The sequence below is a fragment of the Neophocaena asiaeorientalis genome, unplaced genomic scaffold, assembly GCF_003031525.2.
Source record: "Neophocaena asiaeorientalis asiaeorientalis breed wild unplaced genomic scaffold, Neophocaena_asiaeorientalis_V1.1 scaffold70, whole genome shotgun sequence".
Lineage (NCBI taxonomy): Eukaryota > Metazoa > Chordata > Mammalia > Artiodactyla > Phocoenidae > Neophocaena > Neophocaena asiaeorientalis.
In genome coordinates this window covers 12,405,174-12,429,998 of record NW_020175410.1, presented here as the reverse complement: position 1 = coordinate 12,429,998, position 24,825 = coordinate 12,405,174, and the positions used below count along the sequence as shown (strand labels likewise).

General features: G+C 38.1%; 1 protein-coding gene across 1 annotated transcript; it reads right to left on the bottom strand.

Moving 5' to 3' along the window:
* Window positions 1–10,067: 10,067 nt before the first annotated feature.
* BET1 (Bet1 golgi vesicular membrane trafficking protein) lies at window positions 10,068–24,530 on the bottom strand. The gene is made up of 4 exons (XM_024767075.1): window positions 24,374–24,530; window positions 19,800–19,924; window positions 16,499–16,555; window positions 10,068–11,265 (listed from the first exon to the last, which is right to left on the bottom strand). Exons 1-4 carry the CDS (start codon window positions 24,390–24,392, stop codon window positions 11,110–11,112), a joined length of 357 nt encoding a protein of 118 aa, XP_024622843.1. The 5' UTR covers window positions 24,393–24,530; the 3' UTR covers window positions 10,068–11,109.
* Window positions 24,531–24,825: the final 295 nt, after the last annotated feature.

Genomic DNA, 24,825 nt, shown 5'->3' with positions numbered 1-24,825 from the left:
TCATGTGATGATCTCGTAGTTTTATCACTTTTTAAATGGTGGTTTGGATCACATTGCCCCTAAAATCTATATCACAACCATTAGCTTTAAAAAAAAAAGTATTTTTACTGTTTCTTGTAATAAAAGAAGCAGGCAGGGGTCAGAAATAATAACTTAAAATTAACTACTTTAATTCTTGTAGAATAAAAATTTATGTGGCTTTTTATTTTTCTTAATGACATCTTTTCTGCAGTTTATGTAGTTATAGACTTAAAAATTTTAAAGGTTGATATTCTACTTATTAAACATATTTATCCTATGAATTAAAAAGTTATATCAATTTCCCACATTTTATAGTTCTTAACTTTTAAGAAACAATTTATTCTAGATAATAAGCTTCACTGGATACTATTAAACTCAAAAACATTCATCTAGCCATTTAAAACATTTTAATAAAAGCTATATTCCCCCTCTATCCCAAACAGATCTTAACCAGTTATTTCTGTGTGCCAATTATTTTTTTTAGTTGTATTGTAAAATCCTTATGTGTAAGTAACATAAAATAGCTGCAAGTAAGCAGAAAGGGCCGTTGCATGGATAGGAATTGTACAGAAGTTTAATAGCTGCTGAATGGCAATTAGGGAGAAGTTGAAGGAGAGAGAGACCCTATGTTCTTTAGATAGAGTACCAGAGCCTGTAAACAATGAATTCTTCCTTAATTAAGGAAAAAACATTCTCTTCTCTGAAAAAAACATTCCTTAGTTAAGGAAAAAACATCCTCTTCCCTTATGAATCCAAAATTCATAAAGATGGACTGAGAATCTACTTATAATAAGGCATTTTTTTCTTTTTTTTAAAAAACAGCAGAAGCGAAATCATCATCTTATATTATCCAGGCTTACAGAAGACTTGACAGGTAGCACCTTCCTGTGTTCCCTCCTCTCAAAAAGAAACTATTAGACCTCATAGTTTGTGGAACAAGAAAAAGTCTTCTGACAAAAATCCCACTGTGTTGCCTGTAGGAATCGTGATCAATATTTTTACATCTGGGCCCTCTGGAAAATAAACATTTACTTGATTGCATCTTCCTTCCATTTAAGATTGAGAAAGTTTTTATTTATGTTTTCCATTACTGAAGTTTAAATCTCTCTTGACATGATGATGTCCCTGAATGAATGAGTGAAAGGAAATTTAAGTGCAGTTGCAGGTGTACGTAGAATCAGAATATTTTATGTAATAGAATATATAGATACATGTATATAAGTCTGTTTTCTTTTTTTTTTTTTCTCTCCTTCAGCAAAGTGAGACCTTTTGGAATAGTATCCAGGTTTCTTCCTCTAGACCTCTATGATGATGTGAGCCTTTTAAATTACTTTAGCAAATATAAGTTGTCTGTTTTATGTTTATGTATGACCCAGAAGGATGTTCAAATGATGAATCAGATCAGCATGTCCCTAATCAGCTGCTACTTATAGCTCAAGGGAAAGTAATATCAGTGTATAGACTAAAAATATCATCAATATCATACTCCCAAGAGGTAAGTTACCTAGTTAAAAATGAAACATGCCTTTTTACTAAGAATGCATTATCTGAAAGACAAAGTGTATGATGCAGCAGTCAGATTCTGAGTTGAATTTAAAGAGTCACCTGCAGCTGTTATGATATGCGTTGCTGTCTACATAGATAATGGTTTATGTAGTGCCACGACAAATTAGAAATGCTTCTTAACAAATTAACTCACCCCACAATTCACAGAACTTTTTCTTCTGTAAGTTAAGGTGGCACATATGTAAGGTAAGAGACCGTATGCCCATTTTGTGTGTTTTCTCTTAGTGATATTAAAATGACTGTAATACATGAACTTGTATCACAAATGGTAAGGTATATCAGTAAGAGTTTAATGCTAAGAAAATAGCTGTGGCTAACTTGAAGAGAAAATGAATCTGGCTGAAGGTTCCCCACATAATCATTCTGGAAGCTGGGGGATCAAGATGAGAACGTGGATATGGACAAATGAAGCTTGGCTAGAGAGCAGGAAGCATAGCCAGTCGTGACTCATGAACACTATGGTTGGTTGCCACTGGCACTGCCACTAGTGGATGGCAAGGCTACGTACTGTTTTCTTTTTTCTGCCAGTCCATTCAACATGGCACATTCAGGCTGCTGCCACTGGACTGCACATCGATCTCTGTGCAACAGTTGATGCTGAGGCTTCTGCCATTAGTAGTTTCTCAGCTGCTTACATCTTTTGAAGTCCTGGTTGGTCAAGCCTGGATTCTGAGCCTACAGCTAGGCTACCAGGAGGGCAGGAAGACAGTGTCTTCAGCCACTTAGGCTTCTGGGGTGGGAAGCAACACTTTTACAAGCTGAGAATGCCCCATAATAGGAAGTCCCTGGTTGCTGGCTACGTAAAAACAACCAATGTCCACCAAGAAAGCCCAGCTTTGCCAATTTTCAATACAATGGCAAGAACGTACAACAAACTGAACGATGCATTATCAGTATCTCTACTTAAAAATACGCTTTTATCGCCTGAAAATTGTGGGCTTTTCCCTTAAGTGTCATGTGATAAATTAGTGAACTTCAGCTTAACATGATCTCTTCATTTTCATAAACTTGTCCTCTTAAATATGATTGCACAAAAAATCAGTAGCTAGATTCTGTTTGCTTTTAAAATTTATCTTGAGAAAGTATGATGTATTTCAGATTGATCTAAATTGTATTTTAAAATTACGTCTTCCTGGGCTTCCCTGGTGGCGCAGTGGTTGAGAGTCCGCCTGCCGATGCAGGGGACACGGGTTCGTGCCCCTGTCCGGGAAGATCCCACATGCCGCGGAGTGGCTGGCCCGTGACCCATGGCTGCTGAGCCTGCGCGTCCGGAGTCTGTGCTCCGCAACGGGAGAGGCCACAGCAGTGAGAGGCCCGCATAGCGCAAAAAAAAAAAAAAAAAATTACGTCTTCCTTTGTGTATCAGATTACATTAATTCTTTCACTCAGTAAATATTTATCGAGCACCTGGGCTCTGGGAATAGACCAGGACACACAACAACCAGCCCCGATTCTCATGGAACTAGTCATTTACTTTGCCTATAATTATATGTCCAGTTTTAATCCTTTGTTCCTTTGACCCCTCAACTTCAGGCATGGGAGTGAAGAACAGCAGAGTCTTTTCCATCCATTGCTGGGGAGTTTACCTCTTGTCTGTGCAGCTGTGAAACTGGTACAGGATCTGATGTTAAAAGTGAATGAAACAAGTCTTCTTAAACTACCATAATCCTGTGTTTTTCCTAGATTTGACTTTCCAACGGTGTTTATTACTGTTTTTAATGATCTTATTCCTTGTATTAGTGGGTACAAGGCTTTGAAAAGGAGCAGCACACTTGAGGCCATACTATCTCCTTGTACAAGAACAGGTGTGACATAATTACCTGAATTCGGGGTATAAATTTAAGCTTAGTTCCTCTCTGATCTCTGTTCCCATTAATCCTCACCTATGTGTCTGAAGTGGTGCTACTTTAGTCTCCATTATGGAATTCCATAGATTGGACTGGTTTTATTTCACAAGCCATTTTCTCCCATTTTTCTTAGTCTATAAGATATGAGAATAGGGCAAAGAACGGTTCACATTTGCAAGAATATGGCCTGAATGGGCCTCTCACTGTTGTGGCCTCTCCCGTTGCGGAGCACAGGCTCTGGACGCGCAGGCTCCGCGGCCATGGCTCACGGGCCCAGCCGCTCCACAGCATGTGGGATCTTCCCGGACGAGGGCACGAATCCGTGTCCCCTGCATTGGCAGGCGGACTCTCAACCACTGCGCCACCAGGGAAGCCCTCAAGGTACTGTTTTTCTTTAAAATGTTCTCCTCATGTTCATCTTCTTCATTCTATGTACAATTGTCCTCTTACTAAAGAAATACATTTAAGACTTCTTCATCTTTAATGTTTGCACTGTGAATATGTTGTGCCTAGCTGTGGGGCTTTGCTTCTTTTCTTTCCTTTATAACCTGTTTGCATCGTAGTGTGGCATATCGATCTGAGAACTCAGTAATTTTTTTCAATTTCTGGAGAATTTTCATTCATTATCTCTTTCAAAACTTGCCTCATTTCCATTTTCTCAGTTTTCACTTTGGGAATATTAGATATATGTTGGAATTCTCATTTTACAAATCACTATAAATTCTATAATCCTGTGAACAGACCAGAAATTTTTAGCTCTGAAAATTCAAGGTAGACTTAAAGAGAAGAGTTACTAAGTTGTTAATATTTATCACTTGCCTTTCATGGATGAAAATGGACTGCCTGTTCTGAAAGATAAAAAATGAAGCTTCCATTTCCTCTGATTTACTTTTTCAGCAGATATCAAGATAACAGATGTGAAGAAAATAATGACTATATTGTCAGTGGTAGCAAAGTGTGGGCCACCCAAGAATGCTATGCTCACTGGATGTGCATGTCTCCACTAGTATGGAACATCCCATTCTCTGACCTTGATCTGGGTGCCAGTGAAGTTCTCTGGTAAATGAGAAGCCACCACTTACATTAATGACTAGGTGGGTTGCACATCTTGTTGTAGCGCTTTGAGTTACATGCAAACATCTTGGCTAAGGACAGTAGTCAAGTCTAGTTAGTCAGAAACAAAAAAAAAAATTCTTAAAACAACCTAGGTTTTCTGGAGTAGAATGCTCTACCCATCTGATCACCTTGGGTCAGAGATGTTGATAAACCTCTTCTGTTTTGAAATGTGATTGGTGGTGGAAGAAGAGGAATATTAAATGGCTTTCCTCAACTCCTCTGACACTTGTACCTGATTAAGTGGTGTCCGTCCTTGACCTCTTAGGCAGAGCGTTCAATTTAGCCCATCTTCCTTCAGCTTTAAAAAGTCAAAAACATAAGAATTTTAAATTAGCAATAATTTTTGGTCCCTAATTAGCCTAACGGCTACCGTACTGTGCCTCGGATATTCAGAGAAACTCAGCTCACAACTGAACTTGGAATGTTATTTATCATGCCACACATTTTTATTAAGGGCTTTCTATGGTCTCAGCACTGGAATTTTAGTGAGAGGTAATAAAAACGACATGTTCTCTAGTAGGAAACATCAACTTATTCACCAGACACTTCTGGAGATCTACTACAGTCTAATATTGGTAGACACCCTGTCCTCGGCATTCAGTTTTTCACCAAGCCTTCGGAAGAGGTCATTTCGTGGGAATTTTGAGGGTGAAACAGTATGTAATCAGTAAAAAGAACGTATACTCACTGCTCTCCTTCAAAAAGCTCTCTGTGTGAATAGAACTATTTTAGTACTAACTTTAAATTGTTCAGTCACGAGAAGTAAATGCAAAGTAAAGATAGTTTAAGGGAGCAGAATAGCATACCCCATTCAGAAATTTGCTTGTCTTTCAAGCAATAACATAGAAGAGAATCCATTAATATTGAAGGAATTTTAATCTAATAGTATGGAATTGGTGTGTGTGTGTGTGTGCACATACAAACAAAACAAATTCAACTTAACCTTTAAAGATGTTTAAATAATGTTCAAATAATTTAAACATAAATATACATTAATGTGAGAGTAAAATATTTTAAAAGACCTTTTGAAGACACTAAGCATTAAATCTGTACGTAAGCAGACTAAAGCATTCCAGTCCAATAAATTTTCTGAAATACAGGTTATCTCACATAACAATTACACTCCAGTTTTCTTGAAAGTAAGAGAGCTTAGCTTATATGCTTTAAAGCCAATGGATTATTCAATAATGCAGAAAGCTTCATAAATTATCAACTTACAGGATGATTTATTCATTAATGAGATAAAGTTGAGGAGGAATAATTATGAATACTTATAAATTAATGACAGCAAAGTTTTTCATTATACAATATCTGTTTTATCTGGACTTTTACTTCAGCTATGCTATGATTTTTCTGCTCATTTCCAAATTCATTGTAGGCATGAAAGAAGTCATAAATACTGATACAAGCAGATTCAGCTGTCTGCTTTCATGTGACTCACACCACGATTATGGATCTTTGAAAAAGCACAGTAAGAACAATTTTTATACAATTATGTATATAAAATTGATCCTTGTTGAAGTTGCAAAGTTGACCTATTAGTAAAAAGAAACCATTAAACATTAATTTTTCTTTTGAAGCGTTGTAAACACTTTGTAGAATACTAACATTTACAATGGATAATGTGGTTATATTTTGCATTATCCTTTACTATTAAAGTTACAGATGATTAATTAAGCTTTTGTGAATTTTCAAGTCTCACACCTAATATATGGATGATTTTTTTGGTCAAAAACATTTTATGTGTATTTCAATCATTCTGTTCATTTTGAAGATTAGGAAAGATTATTTTAAGACCTGGACTTGGCCCTTTGCAGAGCTCTTCAGTGCATATGGTAGTCCTTTAAAGGCTCATGAAAAACTCTTCTCAAAGGGCGAGCAGGCGAGACCTGAACACCTCAGCTAAGATAACATTTGTCTATAAAGAGGAAAGCTTTATAAAATATCCAGAACAATTCCTGCACTGTTTGAACATTTAACTGGAGGGAAAAGCATAGAGAACAACAATAATCAGCTACCTTTTAAAATATGTAATTTGTACACAGTATTTGAACTACCAGAAAATGGGAGATCAATAAATGTAGCATGAGTTTACCCGTAAATACTGAGAAAAGAAGTTGACATATGACATTGAAAAAAAATATTATTCTGGTTAATTTATCAATTTAAGGTCATGTTGCCTGAGTTTTTTCCTATTAAAATATAAGTGTGAGATCCTCATTTAGGAAACAAATAACTTCTACATTTTTAAAAAGAATATTTATCATCAGTGTAACCAGTGGTGTACTAGAGCCAGCTTGTACCACATTATTAGATCCAGTTGTCCGTCTGTTTTCATAACTCTGTGTTCAGTGCTGTTACATTTGGTAGCTTGAAATCAAGTGTGGTGGAAATATTTATACCACAGAAATTAAAAATTACTATGAATCAATCCCCCCACCCCCAAGAGAGCTGGTTTACCACTATATATCATTAAATATAAATGAAAAAAATGTGAAATTTGCTTGGAGTCAAAATCTAACATTCCAGTAGGGGAATGTTTTCGTTTTTTGTTTTCAGTGAAGGTTATAAAATATTAATGTGATTCTTATCAAAATTCACTATGCTTTATTAAAATATTATCAAAGTACGTTGAAGTTCATCAGAAAGAATAAATTGAATAGATATGTGCTGGCTATTAATATGCTATGAAACTACAATAATTCAAATAGTGTGGTATTGGTGCAAGGATAAAGAAAGTGAATGGAACAAAATACATATACAAGAAAATGACCCTGTCATGTACCCTAACAACATATAAGGAGAAAAAAAAGGTGTTAATATTTACTGTGGGAATAACTGGTTGGCACTTTGTAAATTAAAAATAAAATCATTTGTGCCCCTCACCTCATACCATTAATCAATATTTCAAAATAGAAGAAAGTTAAGAATTTAACTATAGAAAAAGTAAAAAGGAAATGGAGTGTTTATAACTTTTTAGCAAGTAGAAAACTAAGCTCTCTCCCTCCAAAATTCTGCTTCCAGAAAGTTAAAAAATCTGTTGTTCTTACTCCAATAATTCAAGCCAGATACACTCAAAAGTCATAGGTTAAAAAAAAAAAAAACCATCAGATTGCCAAGGATACAAAGAAACATAAATGAACTAAATTCCAGAAAATGATGACTCTTCCCAGAAAAGACCAACAGCTGCTTTTATCCTTGGCAGGATTTTGAGAGCGGGAGAAAGCAGCCAAAATTCTGTCTGGCTGGTGTGATTAAAATTCCCAAGTGCCTGTCCACAGACCCACAAAAGCAACAGCCACCATTGAGTGCCAGGAACCCATTTGAAGTTCTTTATAAGGAATATCATTTTTTTAATCATAATAACCCTATGAGTGTATCACTGCTACCTATATACAATTTTTAATTCCTGTTTTACAAATAAAGTAACTGAGGTGGAGAGATCATCAGCCCAAAGTTATGATGTGAATGGTGGAGCCAGGATTTATGCTCAGGCAGTGTGACTGCACAGCTTTCAGTCTTAGCTACGATGCTATTCCACTTCCCAGTAAATATTGAGTCAAAGTTTATCCATCAATATGGCCTGATAAACATATTTGCTAACTGAATAAACCCAAATTATCAAGCACTTTTCCCGCTTTTTCTACAAGGAAGCAAATTCAATACATATAATTAGAAATTTAAGAGCACTGAAAAATTAGGAAAACTAGTTTGGTAGAAACAGAAGCTTTTTATGGGTGCAGGTGCTAGGGTTTTCTGCTCCAGAATTCTGATGCTTCAAATGTTGCCCATTTGTTTTAGATTTGACAACGATTCTCTGGTCAAGAATTAATTTACATGCTGATTTAAATTCTATCACTATTATGTATAATCCTCCCTTTCCTCATTATGGAAACCTATGCCTGGCATCTGTAAGGGATGGAGCAGGTAAGTTAAACTTTCTATTATTTGCAAATGTGTCAGCACACTTCCAAAGACCAACTCCTAGTGAAATGAAGTGACCAGGTATTTTGCGGAAAAAACCTTGGACACTTGACATTTTTCTAAAGCTGCTTTCCCATTTAAAATATAGGATTTATAGTGTGTTACCCACCACCCAACCACCTGCAAATCTTACGCTGACTAAAAATTCAAAATAATGTGAATATTTTGTTCAGTTATTACAATCAACCTCCCCAACACCAATAGCAATAAAGTCCTTTTCAGATTTAGCAATGAGTTTGTAAAGGATTATGAAGAATTAGAACTTGTCCATATTTGATGTTTTCTCAAAATTTTATTTCTCGAAGTACTTTCTCCTAGGGGTCCCTAAGCAGAAGGAAGAAAGAGGTGCTGGCAGAAGGATCCCTGATAGGGCAGAGACAGACCTTTCCAGAGTTCCCTGCCTGCCAGGAATCTCAGCAAAGGCAGTAATGGGGAGGGGTGATATAAAATGCTGGTTAGGGACCTATTTTAGGCAGCTCTTAAAAAAGAATTGTAAAATATGAAATGCTGGATAATGCAGTGATGAGAATCACTTTTACATCACCCCAAACCCCTTTTCCTGAAATCCTCCCGTCCTTGATAACAGCCAACATTGAAATAGTGTTTTAATACTTTACAAAGTACTTTCTTATCATAGCCAAACCTTAATCTTGAAATCCATCCTTCTCTTGCCATCATTGCTTTTCCTGAGGCTTTGATCTCACCTATTTCCATTGTTGATTCTCTTGTTTTCATCTTCCGGTCATTTTTTTTAGCCTTCTGTTCTTCCCTTTTCTGCAATTTTAATTATTGACAATGATTTTTGAGTTTTCTCTGAGCTCTGATGTTACATAGTTGGCAGAGGACACAGTTAAATAATTCTTGAAAAACAATCTCTAATTGTCTGATACAAATTTCCACTTGAAGGTCATATCCTCACCTCAAACTTACTGTCTTGCCCTTAAATTTACTCACTTTTCTGACATGTCTGTTCATGATATGGAGAACTAACATTTATTGAGTCATTATCATGTGTCAAGCACTTTCCAATATATTATCTTCCTCTCACAATAATCCTATGAAATAGATGATTAAATGAAGAAACAGGCCCCCAAACACTGAGCAAGTGAAGGAATAGAGATTTGAACCCAGGTCATCTAACCCAAACCAGTGTCCCTCACCTCACACCTCAGGCCTGTCTCTTACATGCTGTCACTTAACCCCTCTCAGCTCTAGAGTTTTAACCTGTCAGGTGGAGGCCCAGATGACAAGTGGAGCAAGAAAAGATAGGCCTAAATTGATAGGTAAGTAGGGATGAGCAAAAAAGGATTGCAAACTCAGCAAAATCAAAGATAATAGATTTTTAAATAAAAATTTAAAGAATTAAAGAGAATTTTGAAATCAGTCATGATTTATCTCATTTGTTTGCAGCAAGTTCTGAAATAATACAAATATGTTAAGCTTTCCTGAGTTTGTTCTGTTTTCAGACCACTTCTCAGTCTATGGAGGAAAAAAAAAGAGAGACTTGAACAAAGAAGCAACAAAGTCAATTAATATAGTTCATTAAAAATTTTATTTTTGGAGCCCATAAATGGGCAAATTCCCAAATAGTAGCAATACGGAGTATTTCACATTTTAATATCTCTTTCTATTCAACAGTCCACTTTTGTATTTTGTTTTCTATAGACAGATACACTGGATTAAAGTAACAATGCCCTTAGCTGCAAGGTCAATGCCTGAGTATTTCCAATATTTATTTTGAGCACATAATAAAGCAGAGGCAATTACTCTTCTTGAACATTTTATTTCCATTCAGAACTTAGCAATTACTTTAGCTTCACATTATTCTGTCATAAATGATAACCAAATGGCCTAAGTAGCTAAAATCATAAAACTATTATAAGCCAAGTCAATGGTATATACATAAAGTTAATAGAAAACGACAACTATACGGGTACACATTTGTTTTGAACCTTACTAGAAATATGCCAAAATAACAAGTTTTATTAAAGAATGAGGTCCTTGGGCAGAAGCAGAAGAACAGTCATATCATCAAAAATTATTAGGAAACCTGTAGGTAAAAAATCAGCCTATAATTTTAACCAAATGAAGGAGGAAAGGAGAGTACATCATCAGGGGTGATGACAGTTCAGGAAAATATATTTACCATCCATCACAAACTTTCTCACCACCTCAAGAGCTCAGCACAAGGCTCTCCAGGCACTGTTATTTTCCCACTAAGTAATAAGTTTCTTTATGTGGAACATAAACCTACATTTATGGTAACAACAGGATATTATACTGCTATTTAACCTGACAGCAAAAAAAAACAGGAAAAAAACTTATTAGGGCCAGGCTGACCCCGGACCATCTCAATACCCCTGAAAATAGGGGCAAAAAATGAATCATTAAGAAACAGTATTCAAAGAGCACTGTATTATCTAATGTGATTTATAAAACAAGTAAAATTCAGTAACGTTCGATGGAAAATGCCATAGTGTCATTTGAAATTTAGGAATGTTTTGATGCTGATTTTTTACTGAAGTGGTACTCCAAGCCGTTAAGTTGGAACAAATTCCAAACTCAGTGACTTGCATCACCTCAGTTTAATAATCCAATAAATGACAAAAAAGACAAACAATGAAAACAGCATCATATAGCACAGCAGCTTTGTTTGGCTCCCTCTGGATAAAATCTTCAGTTTCCCCATGGTTTTACCTAGAAATCCAGTTGTAGAATCAAACTGTGAATCCTGTGAGGAGAAAAGGAAAACAAAATATACTAGTTGAATTCTAATATTCTACACATGCATATTTAAGTACTTTAATATACTGTTATTAGAATACATTTTTAATGATATTTTCTATGTTTAATCAATTCAGGACTCTGTTTATAACTTAATCAGCTTGATTACTCCATGCAAAATAATTTTCTCAATAAATAAAAAGCTCTTTCATTATCCAATAAACATTCAGCTCCAGAGCAATTCAAAACCCCAAAGTATTTAGGTCTTATTCCAATTATGTGGATTAAAAAATATTAACAATAAAGTAAGTAGTTTATCTACTATCACAAGGGTTTTTTCCCACTTTTTGTTGGGGCATTGCTCTCCAAGGTCAAATGGTGGGTTGCTTCCCAGTACAGAATTCATCCAAAATTTAATATGGTTAGCAGTTAAATGTACCTTTACTTTTAAGATCCTTTTATTTACGTAGTTGACTTAGAAGGTCAGCAGAGTCGAGTAAAAGTTAAGAGAATATCATGTAGAGGTGGTAAAATGTGGTACAGACTACAAATATGGATGGGGAAAAACGACCACATTAAAACACAGGTGGAGAGGGTGTGGAAGACACGGAACCCTCTTGCACTGTTGTCGGGAATGTAAATTGATACAGCCCTATGGAGAACGGTATGGAGGTTCCTTAAACTAAAAGTTGAAACTACCCTATGAATCAGCAATCACACTACTGGGCATATACCCTGAGAAAACCATAATTCAAAAAGAGTCATGTACCACAATGTTCATTGCAGCTCTATTTACAATAGCCCGGAGACAGAAACAACCTAAGCATCCATCGACAGATGAATGGATAAAGAAGATGTGGCACATATATACAATGGAATATTACTCAGCCATAAAAAGAAACAAAATTGAACTATTTGTAATGAGATGGATGGACCTAGAGTCTGTCATACAGAGTGAAGTAAGTCAGAAAGAGAAAGGCAAATACCGTATGCTAACACATATATACGGGATTTAAGGGGAAAAAATATCATGAAGAACCTAGGGGTAAGACAGGAATAAAGACACACACCTACTAGGGAATGGACTTGAGGATATGCGGAGGGGGAAGGGTAAGCTGTGACAAAGTGAGAGAGTGGCATGGACATATATACACTACCAAACATAAAATAGATAGCTAGTGGGAAGCAGCCACATAGCACAGGGAGATCAGCTTGGTGCTTTGTGACCACCTAGAGGGGTGGGATAGGGAGGGTGGGAGGGAGGGAGACGCAAGAGGGAAGAGATATGGGAACATATGTATAACTGATTCACTTTGTTATAAAGCAGAAACTAACACACCATTGTAAAGCAATTATACTCGAATAAAGGTGTAAACACAAAATATGCGGCACATATATACAATGGAATATTACTCAGCCAGAAAAAGAAACAAAACTGAGTTATTTGTAGTGAGATGGATGCACCTAGGGTCTGTCATACAGAGTGAAGTAAGTCAGAAAGAGAAAGACAAATACCGTATGCTAACACATATATATGGAATCTAAAAAAAGAAACGGTTCTGAGGAACCTAGGGGCGGAACAGGAATAAAGACATAGACATAGAGAATGGACTTGAGGACACAGGCAGGGGGAAGGGTAAGCTGGGACGAAGTGAGAGAGTGGCCTGGACATATATACACTACCAAATGTAAAATAGATAGCTAATGGGAAGCAGCCACATAGCACAGGGAGGTCAGATCGATGCTTTGTGACCACCTAGAGGTGTTGGATAGGGAGGGTGGAAGGGAGATGCAAGAGTGAGGGGATACGGGGATATATATATACATATAGCTGATTCACTTTTTTATACAGCAAAAACTAACACACCACTGTAAAGCAATTATACTCCGATAAAGATGTTAAAAAAAAAAAAGCTAGAAAAGAAGTCCTTAAGATGAGAGAACTAGGATTGACGGGAAGATAGCGGAAGAGTAACACGCAGAGATCACCTTCCACCCCACAGATACACCAGAAATACATCTACACGTGGAACAACTCCTACAGAACACCTACTGAACGCTGGCAGAAGACCTCAGACCTCCCAAAAGGAAACAAACCCCCCACGTACCTTGGTAGGGAAAAAGAAAAAAGAATAAACAGAGACAAAAGGATAGGGACAGGACCTGCACCAGTGGGAGGGAGATGTGAAGGAGGAAAGGTTTCCACACACTAGGAAGCCCCTTCGCGGGTGGAGACTGGGGGGGGCAGAGGAGGAAAGCTTTGGAGCAGCGGAGGAGAGCACAGCAACAGGAGTGCGGGGGGCAAAGCAGAGAAATTCCCACACAGAGGATTGGTGCCGACCAGCAATCACCAGCCCGAGAGGCTTGTCTGCTTCCCCCGCCAGAGTGGGCGGGGGTGGGAGCAGAGGCTCGCACTTCAGTCAGAGTGCAGGGAGAGGACTGGGGTTAGCGGCGTGAACACAGCCTGCAGGGGGTTAGTGCACCACGGCTGGCCAGTAGGGAGTCAAGGGAAAAGTCTGGACCTGCCAAAGAGGCAAGAGACTTTTTCTTCCCTCTTTGTTTCCTGGTGCACGAGGAGAGGGGATTAAGAACGCTGCTTAAAGGAGTTCTAGAGACGGGCGCGAGATGCGGCTAAAAGCGCGAACCCCAGAGACGGGCATGAGACGCTAAGGCTGCTGCTGCCACCACCAAGAAGCCTGTGTGCGAGCACAGGTCACTATCCACACCCCTCTTCTGGGGAGCCTGTGCAGCCAGCCACCGCCAGGTCCCCGAGATCCAGGGACAACTTCCCCGGGAGAACGCACGGCGCGCCTCAGGCTGCTGCAACGTCACACTGGCCTCTGCAGCCGCAGGCTCACCCCACACTCCGTGCCCCTCCCTACCTCTGGCCTGAGTGAGCCGGAGACCCCTAATCAGCGGTTCCTTGAACCCCGTCCTGTCTGGGCGAAGAACAGACGCCATCCAGCGACCTACACACAGAGGCGGGGCCAAATCCAAAGCTGACCCCTGGGAGCTGTGAGAACAAAGAAGAGAAAGGGAAATCTCTCCCAACAGCCTCAGAAGCAGAGGATTAAAGCTCCACAATCAACTTGATGTACCCTGCATCTGTGGAATACATGAATAGACAACAAATTATCCCAAATTAACCATGTGGATGAAAGGCTCTTGGTGCTGCAGCCAGGAGTTAGTGCTGTGCCTCTGAGGTGGGAGAGCCAACTTCAAGACACTGGTCCACAAGAGACCTCCCAGCTCCACATAATATCAAATGGCGAAAATCTCCGAGAGATCTCCATCTCAACACCAGCACCCAGCTTCACACATTGACCAGCAAGCTACAGTGCTGGACATCCTATGCCAAACAACTAGCAAAACAGGAACACAAACCCACCCATTAGCAGAGAGGCTGCCCAAATTCTGAACTTCTCTAGGCAAGAAACACAGGAGAAGGAGAAGACCTACAATAACAAACCCAAAACAATGTAGAATATGGGAATAGGAATATAAATATCGATAATTACCTTAAATGTAAATCGACTAAATACAACAGACACAAATTGGCTGAATGGATACAAAAACAAGACCCATATATTTGCTGTCTACAAGAGACCCGCTTCTGGGAACACTCTTGCACTGCTGGTGGGAATGTGAATTGGTTCAGCCAGTATGGAGGTTCCTTAAAAAACTACAAATAGAATTACCATATGACCCAGCAATCCCACTACTGGGCATATACCCTGAGAAAACCAAAATTCAAAAAGAGTCATGTACCAAAATGTTCATTGCAGCTCTATTTGCAATAGCCCGGAGATGGAAACAACCTAAGTGCCCATCAACGAATGAATGGATAAAGAAGATGTGGCACATATATACAATGGAATATTACTCAGCCATAAAAAGAAACGAAATTGAGCTATTTGTAATGAGGTGGATAGACCTAGAGTCTGTCATACAGAGTGAAGTAAGTCAGAAAGAGAGAGACAAATACCGTATGCTCACACATATATATGGAATTTAAGAAAAAAAAAATGTCATCAAGAACCTAGGGGTAAGACAGGAATAAAGACACAGACCTACTAGAGAATGAACTTGAGGATATGGGGAGGCGGAAGTGTAAGGTGTCACAAAGCGATAGAGGCATGGACATATATACACTACCAATGGTAAGGTAGATAGCTAGTGGGAAGCAGCCGCACAGCACAGGGATATCAGCTGGGTGCTCTGTGACCGCCAGGAGGGGTGGGATAGGGAGGGTGGGAGGGAGGGAGATGCAAGAGGGAAGAGATATGGGAACATATGTATATGTATAACTGATTCATTTTGTTGGGAAGCAAAACTAACACACCATTGGAAAGCAATTATATTCCAATAAAGATGTTAAAAAAAAGAAAGAAAAAAAGATGAGAGAACTAGGTATGGATTAGAAACACCGCATTTCCATAGAAATCTAAATATCCTGAGATGTAAGGCCCTGGCACAATGACAGCCTTTGCACATTTCAGGCTCTATGCAGTTCATGAACTTTACATCTATAGTATTCAGTGGGGTTATGCATCAGAATCACCTGGGATCCTTTTTTCAAAATACATATACCTAGGCCCCTCCCCCTAAAATTCTGAATCAGTATATTTAGAGTGAGGACCAGGCATAAATATTTTCAAAGTTCCGCAAGTGATTCTAACGTACAACTTTCACAAGGCGATTGCTTTCAGTGCAATATTCATTTTTGAACAGTATAATTTTAAAAGCATTTGAAGAAACTAGGGAAGGCCCAGAGGAATTTGACATACAAAATAAACATTGTAGAATGAAAAAAGCCTCTAACAAGAACAGGCATATATTACTGAGTTTGTTTAGACCAGAGATAAAAGGCTTGGGGATGTCACTATGTTCAAATCTTATTGAGTTGTTCACAGTGATCTTTAGAAGATCAAGCAAAAGAAATAGGTTTACCTTAAGTAAAAGACATTTGGTCGGTTGGACATAAAGTGCTTTTGATTACTTGGCAGTCTATATCCAGAGATCTTTAAGAAGACTCAAAATAGTCATTTGTCCTGAGTTTTTAACGGTGTTTCTAAGCACAGGATTAAAGATAAATTGGCTTCCACCTCCTCCTCCTACTTGTATGTGTTAGGCAAGATAAAAAATGTAAAACGATGGCAAAAACGAATCTTAGAGGTATTCCAAACCAGATTTGAGAATATCAGATCAAGTTTCTTAAAGTTAAAATCATATTCACTTACCATTTCAGCTAATAATTTATTTTGATGTTTAACTTCATGGCCTATTTCAATGGAAAGCTATAAAGTAGAAAGCGTAAACATTATTACTTACATAAATGTTTTTAAGTGTTATAAAGTAAAAACAATAATGACATTCTAAGCATAAACATTTTCTCAAATAAAACTGTATTCTAAAAATATAAAATATACTCTCTTCTTTTGTTACTTTTCTCACTGAAATTAATGAAAAATAAACTTAGAATTTCTATTGCTTCCCAACTATGGACATTGTCTCCCTGTTCTTCATTTTGATTTCATCTTAATATTCAATTCCATCTTTTAATTTTGGTACATATTTCTCTCCGGTTCTCTTATCCTTGCATTCTTTTTTCTCTATACTGTTTACACAATAGCATTTGTTTGTATATTTCTTCATTTACCTTTTAAAAATGTATACAAGTTCCCATATTATCAATTCAAATCCAGATATAAGCAATATTTTCCTAATGAATGTAGCATTACTTTGAATAAACATCTAAATTAATTATTTCTTTAGATTCTAAAGGTGTTTTTCTTTAAAATATGATAATAAATTGGAAAAAAACCTCACAAGTTAGTGTCACCCACATCCTGAAGCTATGCACAAAAGAGGCTGAGTCTGAATGAAATACCATAAGTGAGTACAGCTGCTATTCAAACCAAAACCTATCTAATACTTTATACGACAAATTCATCAAAGGCTTCATTTCTAAGATATTTGAATAAACGCACTACTACTAAATCTTGGAAACTACTAAAAATCTTGGCAAACCACTGCAAAATATTGTTCTCAACTTATTTTGTGTGGAAAGCATCTGGGGTAATAGTGATGCAAAACCATGCTAGAATTCTATAGATCAGAATGTGAGCTTTTTCCCCAAATTTAACAATTCAGAGATAATAAAGCACCTATGAAACTAGATAGCCCAAATCACCTGTTTCTACAACTGTCATTCATGCCAGGGGAAGAAATTTACAGGAGAAAAAAGCTTTCTTCTAACAAGAAGCCTAAATTATCAATATTGGAATTAAAAAAAAATCATTTAATTCTTAATTTCCTCTGAATGTTGTATTGCATACAGTATTTGTCTCTCTCTTTCTGACTTACTTCACTCTGTATGACAGACTCTAGGTCTATCCACCTCATTACAAATAGCTCAATTTCGTTTCTTTTTATGGCTGAGTAATATTCCATTGTATATATGTGCCACATCTTCTTTATCCATTCATCCGATGATGGACACTTAGGTTGCTTCCATGTCCTGGCTATTGTAAACAGAGCTGCAATGAACATTTTGGTACATGACTCTTTTTGAATTTTGGTTTTCTCAGGGTATATGCCCAGTAGTGGGATTGCTGGGTCATATGGTAGTTCTATTTGTAGTTTGTTAAGGAACCTCCAGACTGTTCTCCATAGTGGCTGTACCAATTCACATTCCCACCAGCAGTGCAAGAGTGTTCCCTTTTCTCCACACCCTCTCCAGCGTTTATTGTTTCTAGATTTTTTGATGATGGCCTGAATGTTGTATTTTTTAAATTATTAACATTATACAATATTGCTTAGTTTATAGATCAACTCCTTTTGATTTAATATGACCTTGAAAACAATACTCATTTCAGAATGTAACAGTCTCCAGGCTGAATATAATTCTATTTTCCAAAGACTAATGAAATAGCAATTAGGTTTTGGCAGCATAAGCTTCCAGTGAATGCTCTGTAAGTGTACTGCATGTTTATTTTAATGCGGAATCAATCACATACACTGGTAAAACCATCTTCTGGTTATCCTTTATTTAATACATATTAAGTCAATACCACTATAAGGAATTATGGTAAGTGCTATGTAGAATATAAAACTAAGTACAATAGAAAACCCTATTTCTGGTAAATTTCTTTTACATACAGATAATTCCAATGCAGATCATTATGCAATAAGCGCTACAGAAATGGTACAAATGGTCTTATGTTCATAAGGAAAAGGTTACTTTTATGTGGTGATCAGGAATGGCCTGGAGGAGAGAAGATGCAATGAGGTGGAGCCTTTCAGAAGGGCAAGACTTCAGCCAATGTCAGGAGAGAGAGGCAGTCTAAGGCAAAGTGATAGTATGCCCAAAGATACAGGAGTGGGAGAGTGACAGCATGCGTAGGACACAAGGAGTACTTGAATTTGTCTGGCAGAAAGCATGTATACATTCTGGAGGTACAGGAGGTAAGGTCTGAAAAGCTGTGGACAATATTTGCAGAACCTATTTGATGGAACTATAGAGTGTGAACTTCATTTCTTACATCATGGGAGGCCACTGAAGACTTCTGGGAGCAAGGATGCAAGTTAAAAAATACTCTAAAAAGATGACTGGTGACAGGGTGTAGCTCAGACCAAAACATGGGAAAAATTAGGAACAGATAGGTTAAAAGACTTTCCCAACAGTTCACCTAAGAAAACCGGGGGATAGTATTAGAAAGAGAAAGGTGGAAATAGGAACAGTAGAAAAAAAAGCACAGGACTTGGTGACTGACGTGAGGTACAAAGGCAGAAACATGAAAGACAGATTTGTAGCTTTTGAGACTAGAAGAAGAAAAGTCAGAAGATGAGCTGCTTGGGGGTGGAAGGTGGATTACTCTGAGACATTAGTACAGACAACATACAGTATTTTAGATTTAACTACAAAAAAAAAATTCTGAAGTTAAAAACAAAACAAATGTACCATATGTTTTGATTGGCCACATTTTCTAAACTTGTACTTAAATCATGTCTAAATTTTGAGTCATGTTGCTAAAACTTAATTGCTATTTCATTAGCCTTTGGAAAGTAGAATTGTAAAAGCCTGGAGACTGTTATATTTTGAAATGAGTATTGTTTTCAAGGTCATATTAAATCAAAAGTAGTTGATCTATGAACTAAGCAATTTTGTATAATGTGAATAATTTAGAAAATACAACATTTCGAGGAAATTAAGAATTAAATGATTTTTTTTTTAATTCCAATATTGATAATTTAGGCTTGTTAGAAGAAAGCTTTTTTCTCCTGGAAATTTCTTTCCCTGGCGTGAATGACAGTTGTAGAAAGTAGTTAGGTGATTTGGGCTATCTAGTTTCATAGGTGCTTTATTATCTCTGAATTGTTAAATTTGGGGAAAAAAAGCTCATACCACCAAACTACACTATTTTGTAACTGAATTCCTTAGTATGATACCAATAAAAGTATATATTTTATAAGTATAAAATATACATGTATATATAAATATACAAATTAAAAAGTATATAATATGTGCTTTATACTTACAGATTTTATAGCAGTTACTTTGTTTCTCAGACTTTCCGTGAGTCTCTCATTTTCTTCTTCACAGGCACTATACCCACTATTAGGATAGCCATAGTTCCCATAGTTGCCAGGAGGTACTCCTTCACCTGCAAGGATTAGAGTCACAAGCAGAGTTGCAGCAAAAACTTTTGAAACCTTGACAAGAAAGAACTGAAAAAGACCCCTGGAGGGCGTTGCAGACCATGTATGTCTATTATTCACACTCCAAATGAACTTTAAAAATTAATAACCAAATAGAGATTAGAACAATTCTAATACCCTCTCTTAAGCAAAGAATACTGAATTCAGTTCAAAACACATTTGTTGACTGCATATTGATTGCCCACAAGACACTGAAATAGGCACTGATATATAAAGAGATTCTGGACACATTTCCTGCTCCCTAGAACTACACAGTTTAAAAAAAAATCTAAAAGTATCATAACATCAACTACCTATGGAAGAAGCTTGGCTATGAAGAGAAAGGCAGAAAGAGGATAATACAGCAGGATGAAGTTCATGGCAGAGGGAGGGTCCTTTACTAGCATCTCTTTCTTTTAAATAGAAAAGAGCTGGAATAACTTGGAGAATATTAGCTGAGATTTAAGAGAGGGACTCATTCATTCTTCAACAAATACTTGAGAAACTCCATGTATCAGATTCATTGTTCTTTCTAGGTGCCACTTTTTGGAGCTCATCTTCTAGGGAATAGCATTGGGATACAGGACTATAGTCCCAGCCACTGCCTAATATAGTACTTGATATTCATCAGGCCATCAAACAGGTAGAGTGAGCCTTGAACAGTGAATACATATACTAACATGTTGGAGGATTGAGAGAGGAAAGCATAGCTGACAGTGTTATCTAACCGCATTTTTTTTTAAACTATTGACAATTTTCTCAGTAAAAAAGAGAAAAGCCTGTCTTTGAAGAATGGTGATCATTTGGGGGAATAAACAGTAAAGAGAATAATGGAGGAAAGTGACTAGGGTTATACAGGATTACTACAGGGATAAAGCAATCCTGGCTGAGGCAATATATTGTAGTGTGATTTTTCTCCAGAAGAACTCATCAGCCTAAGTTAGCCCATGAAACGCTGGATGGTTGGACTGATCAAGAGTTGGAGGTTTACAGTGTTGGGGCTGCTGAAGAACAGAGCCCCAAGAGGATGAGATTCCTTGCGAAAAGACTGGGTGAATATATGGATTATGGGGATTCAACTGGACAAGGACTGAAGTAGTGTTAACAGAAGCCTGAGAATATGGAGGAAAGGGATGATACAGAAACTAAAGGTCTCCATAAACTCAGAGTGGATGGAGTGGCAGTGACAGTAACATATGGAAGGGCTGGAAGTAGCAGGCAGCACTGGTTGTTGAAGAAAGGTCAAAGCGTGAACAGAAAGCTCTTTCAAGGCACAGCACAAAGCTCACTTTCTCTAAAGAGCAAAACTCTCTCCTTTGAATTCTTACAGCTCTGACTATATGTAACACTAATATCACACTCTAGACTGCACTCCAAGGGCAGAAAGTAAATTTGTTCTGCTCGTGGCTATAGATCCCCCCACAAATATACACACACCCAGTAAGGCACACCCAGTAAATACTTGTAAATTAACTAATTAATGAACAGAATCTGAATTCACTGTTATTCAACTTTGAATGTGCCTGCCTTTGTCAGCAGTGGGGTCACAGGCTTCTTTGAGGACAGAGGCAGTGAGGCAGTGTCTCAACCTTCTTCTATATCCCCTGTACCTAATAAGTACTTTACATGCAGCAGACACACAATCTCCACCACCACAAAAACCACAACAAAATGCTAAATGAGTATGGTCCTGAGGAGAAGGAGTCGCTTTCCCCAAATTTTCCCTCAACTGCTGACACACTATCCACAAAGCTAAGTGTGCCATTATAAAAGTTAAGGACTCAGGTGACTAGACATAATATTTTCCTCCACTCAGTGATTAAAATAATTATTTAAACAATGCATTCTCACCCTATTCATCAATGATACCCTGTACAAACTCTAATAAGGACCAAAATCCTTACAGAAAAGAAAAATGTCTTCATATTTTATGTGACTAAGGTCCTAGATATATAACGTTTGTCCAATAAGTCATTACTGACTGGATGAATTTAACCACTTGACAACCAAGGAATTCATTTCTCAATTAATGGCTATTTGTCTCACTTCCTTTATTGTTATTTTTCCCTATCTTAATTTTATTTTTAGAGTTCTTCAATACTGTCGCATTTATTAAAAGTGAAATTCTCAGAAGTATTTCTTCAGCGGCCATGGCTCACGGGCCCAGCCGCTCCGCGGCACGTGGGATCCTCCCGGACCGGGGCACGAACCCGTGTCCCCTGCATCGGCAGGCGGACTCTCAACCACTGCGCCACCAGGGAAGCCCTCAAGGCACATTTCTTCTATTAAAGAGTTAATCTTCCCTCACACCATCATTCACTACCAATATTAATAAATAAATAAATAAAATAAAATGTTAGGAGTTGTTATTCTTTGTGTGACTTAACTGCTATAAAAAGTTGTAGGAAAGCTAATGGGTGCCAAAGATGATCCTCAGACTTTGTCCATTAGACAAATGCTACTTTTGGATAGCTTCTGTCAATAACTGAACCAAATCACCGAGAGGGACATGTGAAGTGTGGAAGCTTCTCCACATGAATATCTACTGATTCACGATCCCAGGTTTAAAGTTCCAGGTCAATACAGACTGATCCTTTTAAAAAAAAAAAAAAAAAAAAAAAAAAGCTCCTGTCACATCATACCAATGTAAATTACAGCAATTGATACATCACCTTTCCTCCTCTCAACTACAGGGGAGCTTAAAAACAAACAAACAAAAAACCACTCTATTCTAGAGATTGTAATTTCATTAGTCTGGGCTGGGGTCCGGGTATCAAAGCCCTAAAAGCTCTCCAGGTGATTCTAATGTACAGTCAGGGCTCAGAACCATCATTTCTCTAGTCCCTTTCCTGCAATTTATCATGGCACACTGCTGCACAAAAACATTCAAAGGGGCCAAAAGACCTACCAATGAGATCCAAATTCCTTGGCCTAGCACTCAAAGGTCTACACAATGTGGTTGGTTCTGGTTCTATGTCTCCTACTTCAACCAAATAGGCTTAATCATAATCCTTTAAAACACATCATTCATAATTCTAGATTCCAGCCCTACAACTATTTCTGGGGGGAAAGGGTCATCCTTCCAACTGGAAATTACCTCTCCTACACTTCATTATTTAAGCTTTAGTTCAAGTTCCTATGTCTCCACAGAGTACCAAGTGCTCTATTTGTGAAATCCCCGAGACATTCACTACCTGTAGAACTTATTTGGTATTTGGTTGTATAGCTACCGCCTTGTACTATAATTTATCTTTGTACATATTTCTACTCCTCAACTAGATTGGAAGCTTTGGGGAACACAAGCAGAGCTACAAACGACTGTATACCTACAGCTTACTCAAGTACACAATAAATGTTTGCTGTCATTAGTAATGATAAAAAGGAAAAACATTTAGGCATATAAAACTAACCTTGTTCAAAATGAGTTATATTTTTTCTCTACAATTTATTTGGCCAACTTTCCTTCTATGATCCAAGTATTCACAAAAACTACATTTTTCAAAAGCTGTTTCTCATACTACAATTTAGTAATGAATGTACATGCCTAGTTACTGGCAACTTTCACTAACTTTAAATACCTGACAGTTGAAAACTTTTTTTTTCTTTTTCCATCTTATAAGAACTAAAAAAGGTAACATTATCTTTTTTCAATATTTCATATATTTTCTCAGGTATATTGTACACTGATTTGGCAGGTTTTTTCTTTTTCCCAATTATCACTTAATAGTTTCAGAACCAGAAAATGCTGTTTTAATGGCTCTGTGTTATAATAGCCCATTATAAGTCCTTGTGCCTAATTTGTTCCTGCTGCTTGGTGAACCTGCTTCCTAAGCTAAAAGGTCAAGAACAAATGCTAAGTCACCAAGAATTACTACATTCTACCGTCTTACCAGTGGAACAAGGCTCAGATAAGAACTGTTCTGGGTAAAACGGCCTTTAACAGTAATGATACGTACGTTTACCTTTGTAACTCACTGTAACCAGGCTAATATGATTATTATTAGTGTGCTCTGCATGCAACACTCACTCTTCAAACTTTGCTTCTGAAGAAACTAACATCGGGTCCAATAAAAAGAAACCGAAGACAGCAATTTCCATAATCACGCTCAGACCGTCAATAACACTAAAGACTCATCACTGAGTTGGCACCTGTACATACCTCACCTCCAGTCCTCCACTACTCTCTGTAAACCTACCATCCATACCTGGGACTGAACTAAACTTAAGGCACGCCGCAGGATCTCGGACAAATGGTGTGTTTCCACTTGGTATCGCCTCCAAAGACCCCTCCATACACCCTGCTCTCTGGTTCAGATTCCAGAGACATGAAACAGATCCGATTTCCTTCCGCGTCCCCGCGCCCAGCACGGCCAGTTCTAGGGCCCCCGAACTTAGAATCTCAGCCCTCTTCTTACCCAGGCCTGCACGCCTCATCCTGCCAGAGGAGCGGGGGAAAAGGCGGGCGGAGGGGTGGGAAGAGGCCAGGGGTCACCCGGACTGCGTCCTCAGTACCGGGGCCCGGCGAAACACCAACTTCTTCCCCTAAAGCGCCACGACATCAGGGTAGTCTAAACGTGGCGCTGGCTGATGGCGTCACCCAAGGCGCTTCTCGGCGCCCTGCGAGGCGGCCGCATGACCGAACTACATTCTGGGAAATGTAGTTCGCCGCCGAGGCCGGGAATGTGGTAGGGGCGTGGGGGTGAACCAGGCTGGAGGAGCGGGCGGGGCTTCCGGAAAAGGGACGCGCGCTTACCCGGTTGTGACTGCGGGCCTGGGACTATGGATCTCAGCTGCGGCCTGGCTCTTTCTCTCAGCTGTCGGCCCCCGAGTTTAACGCTATACATCTGTTCCTCCCAGACCATGAGAG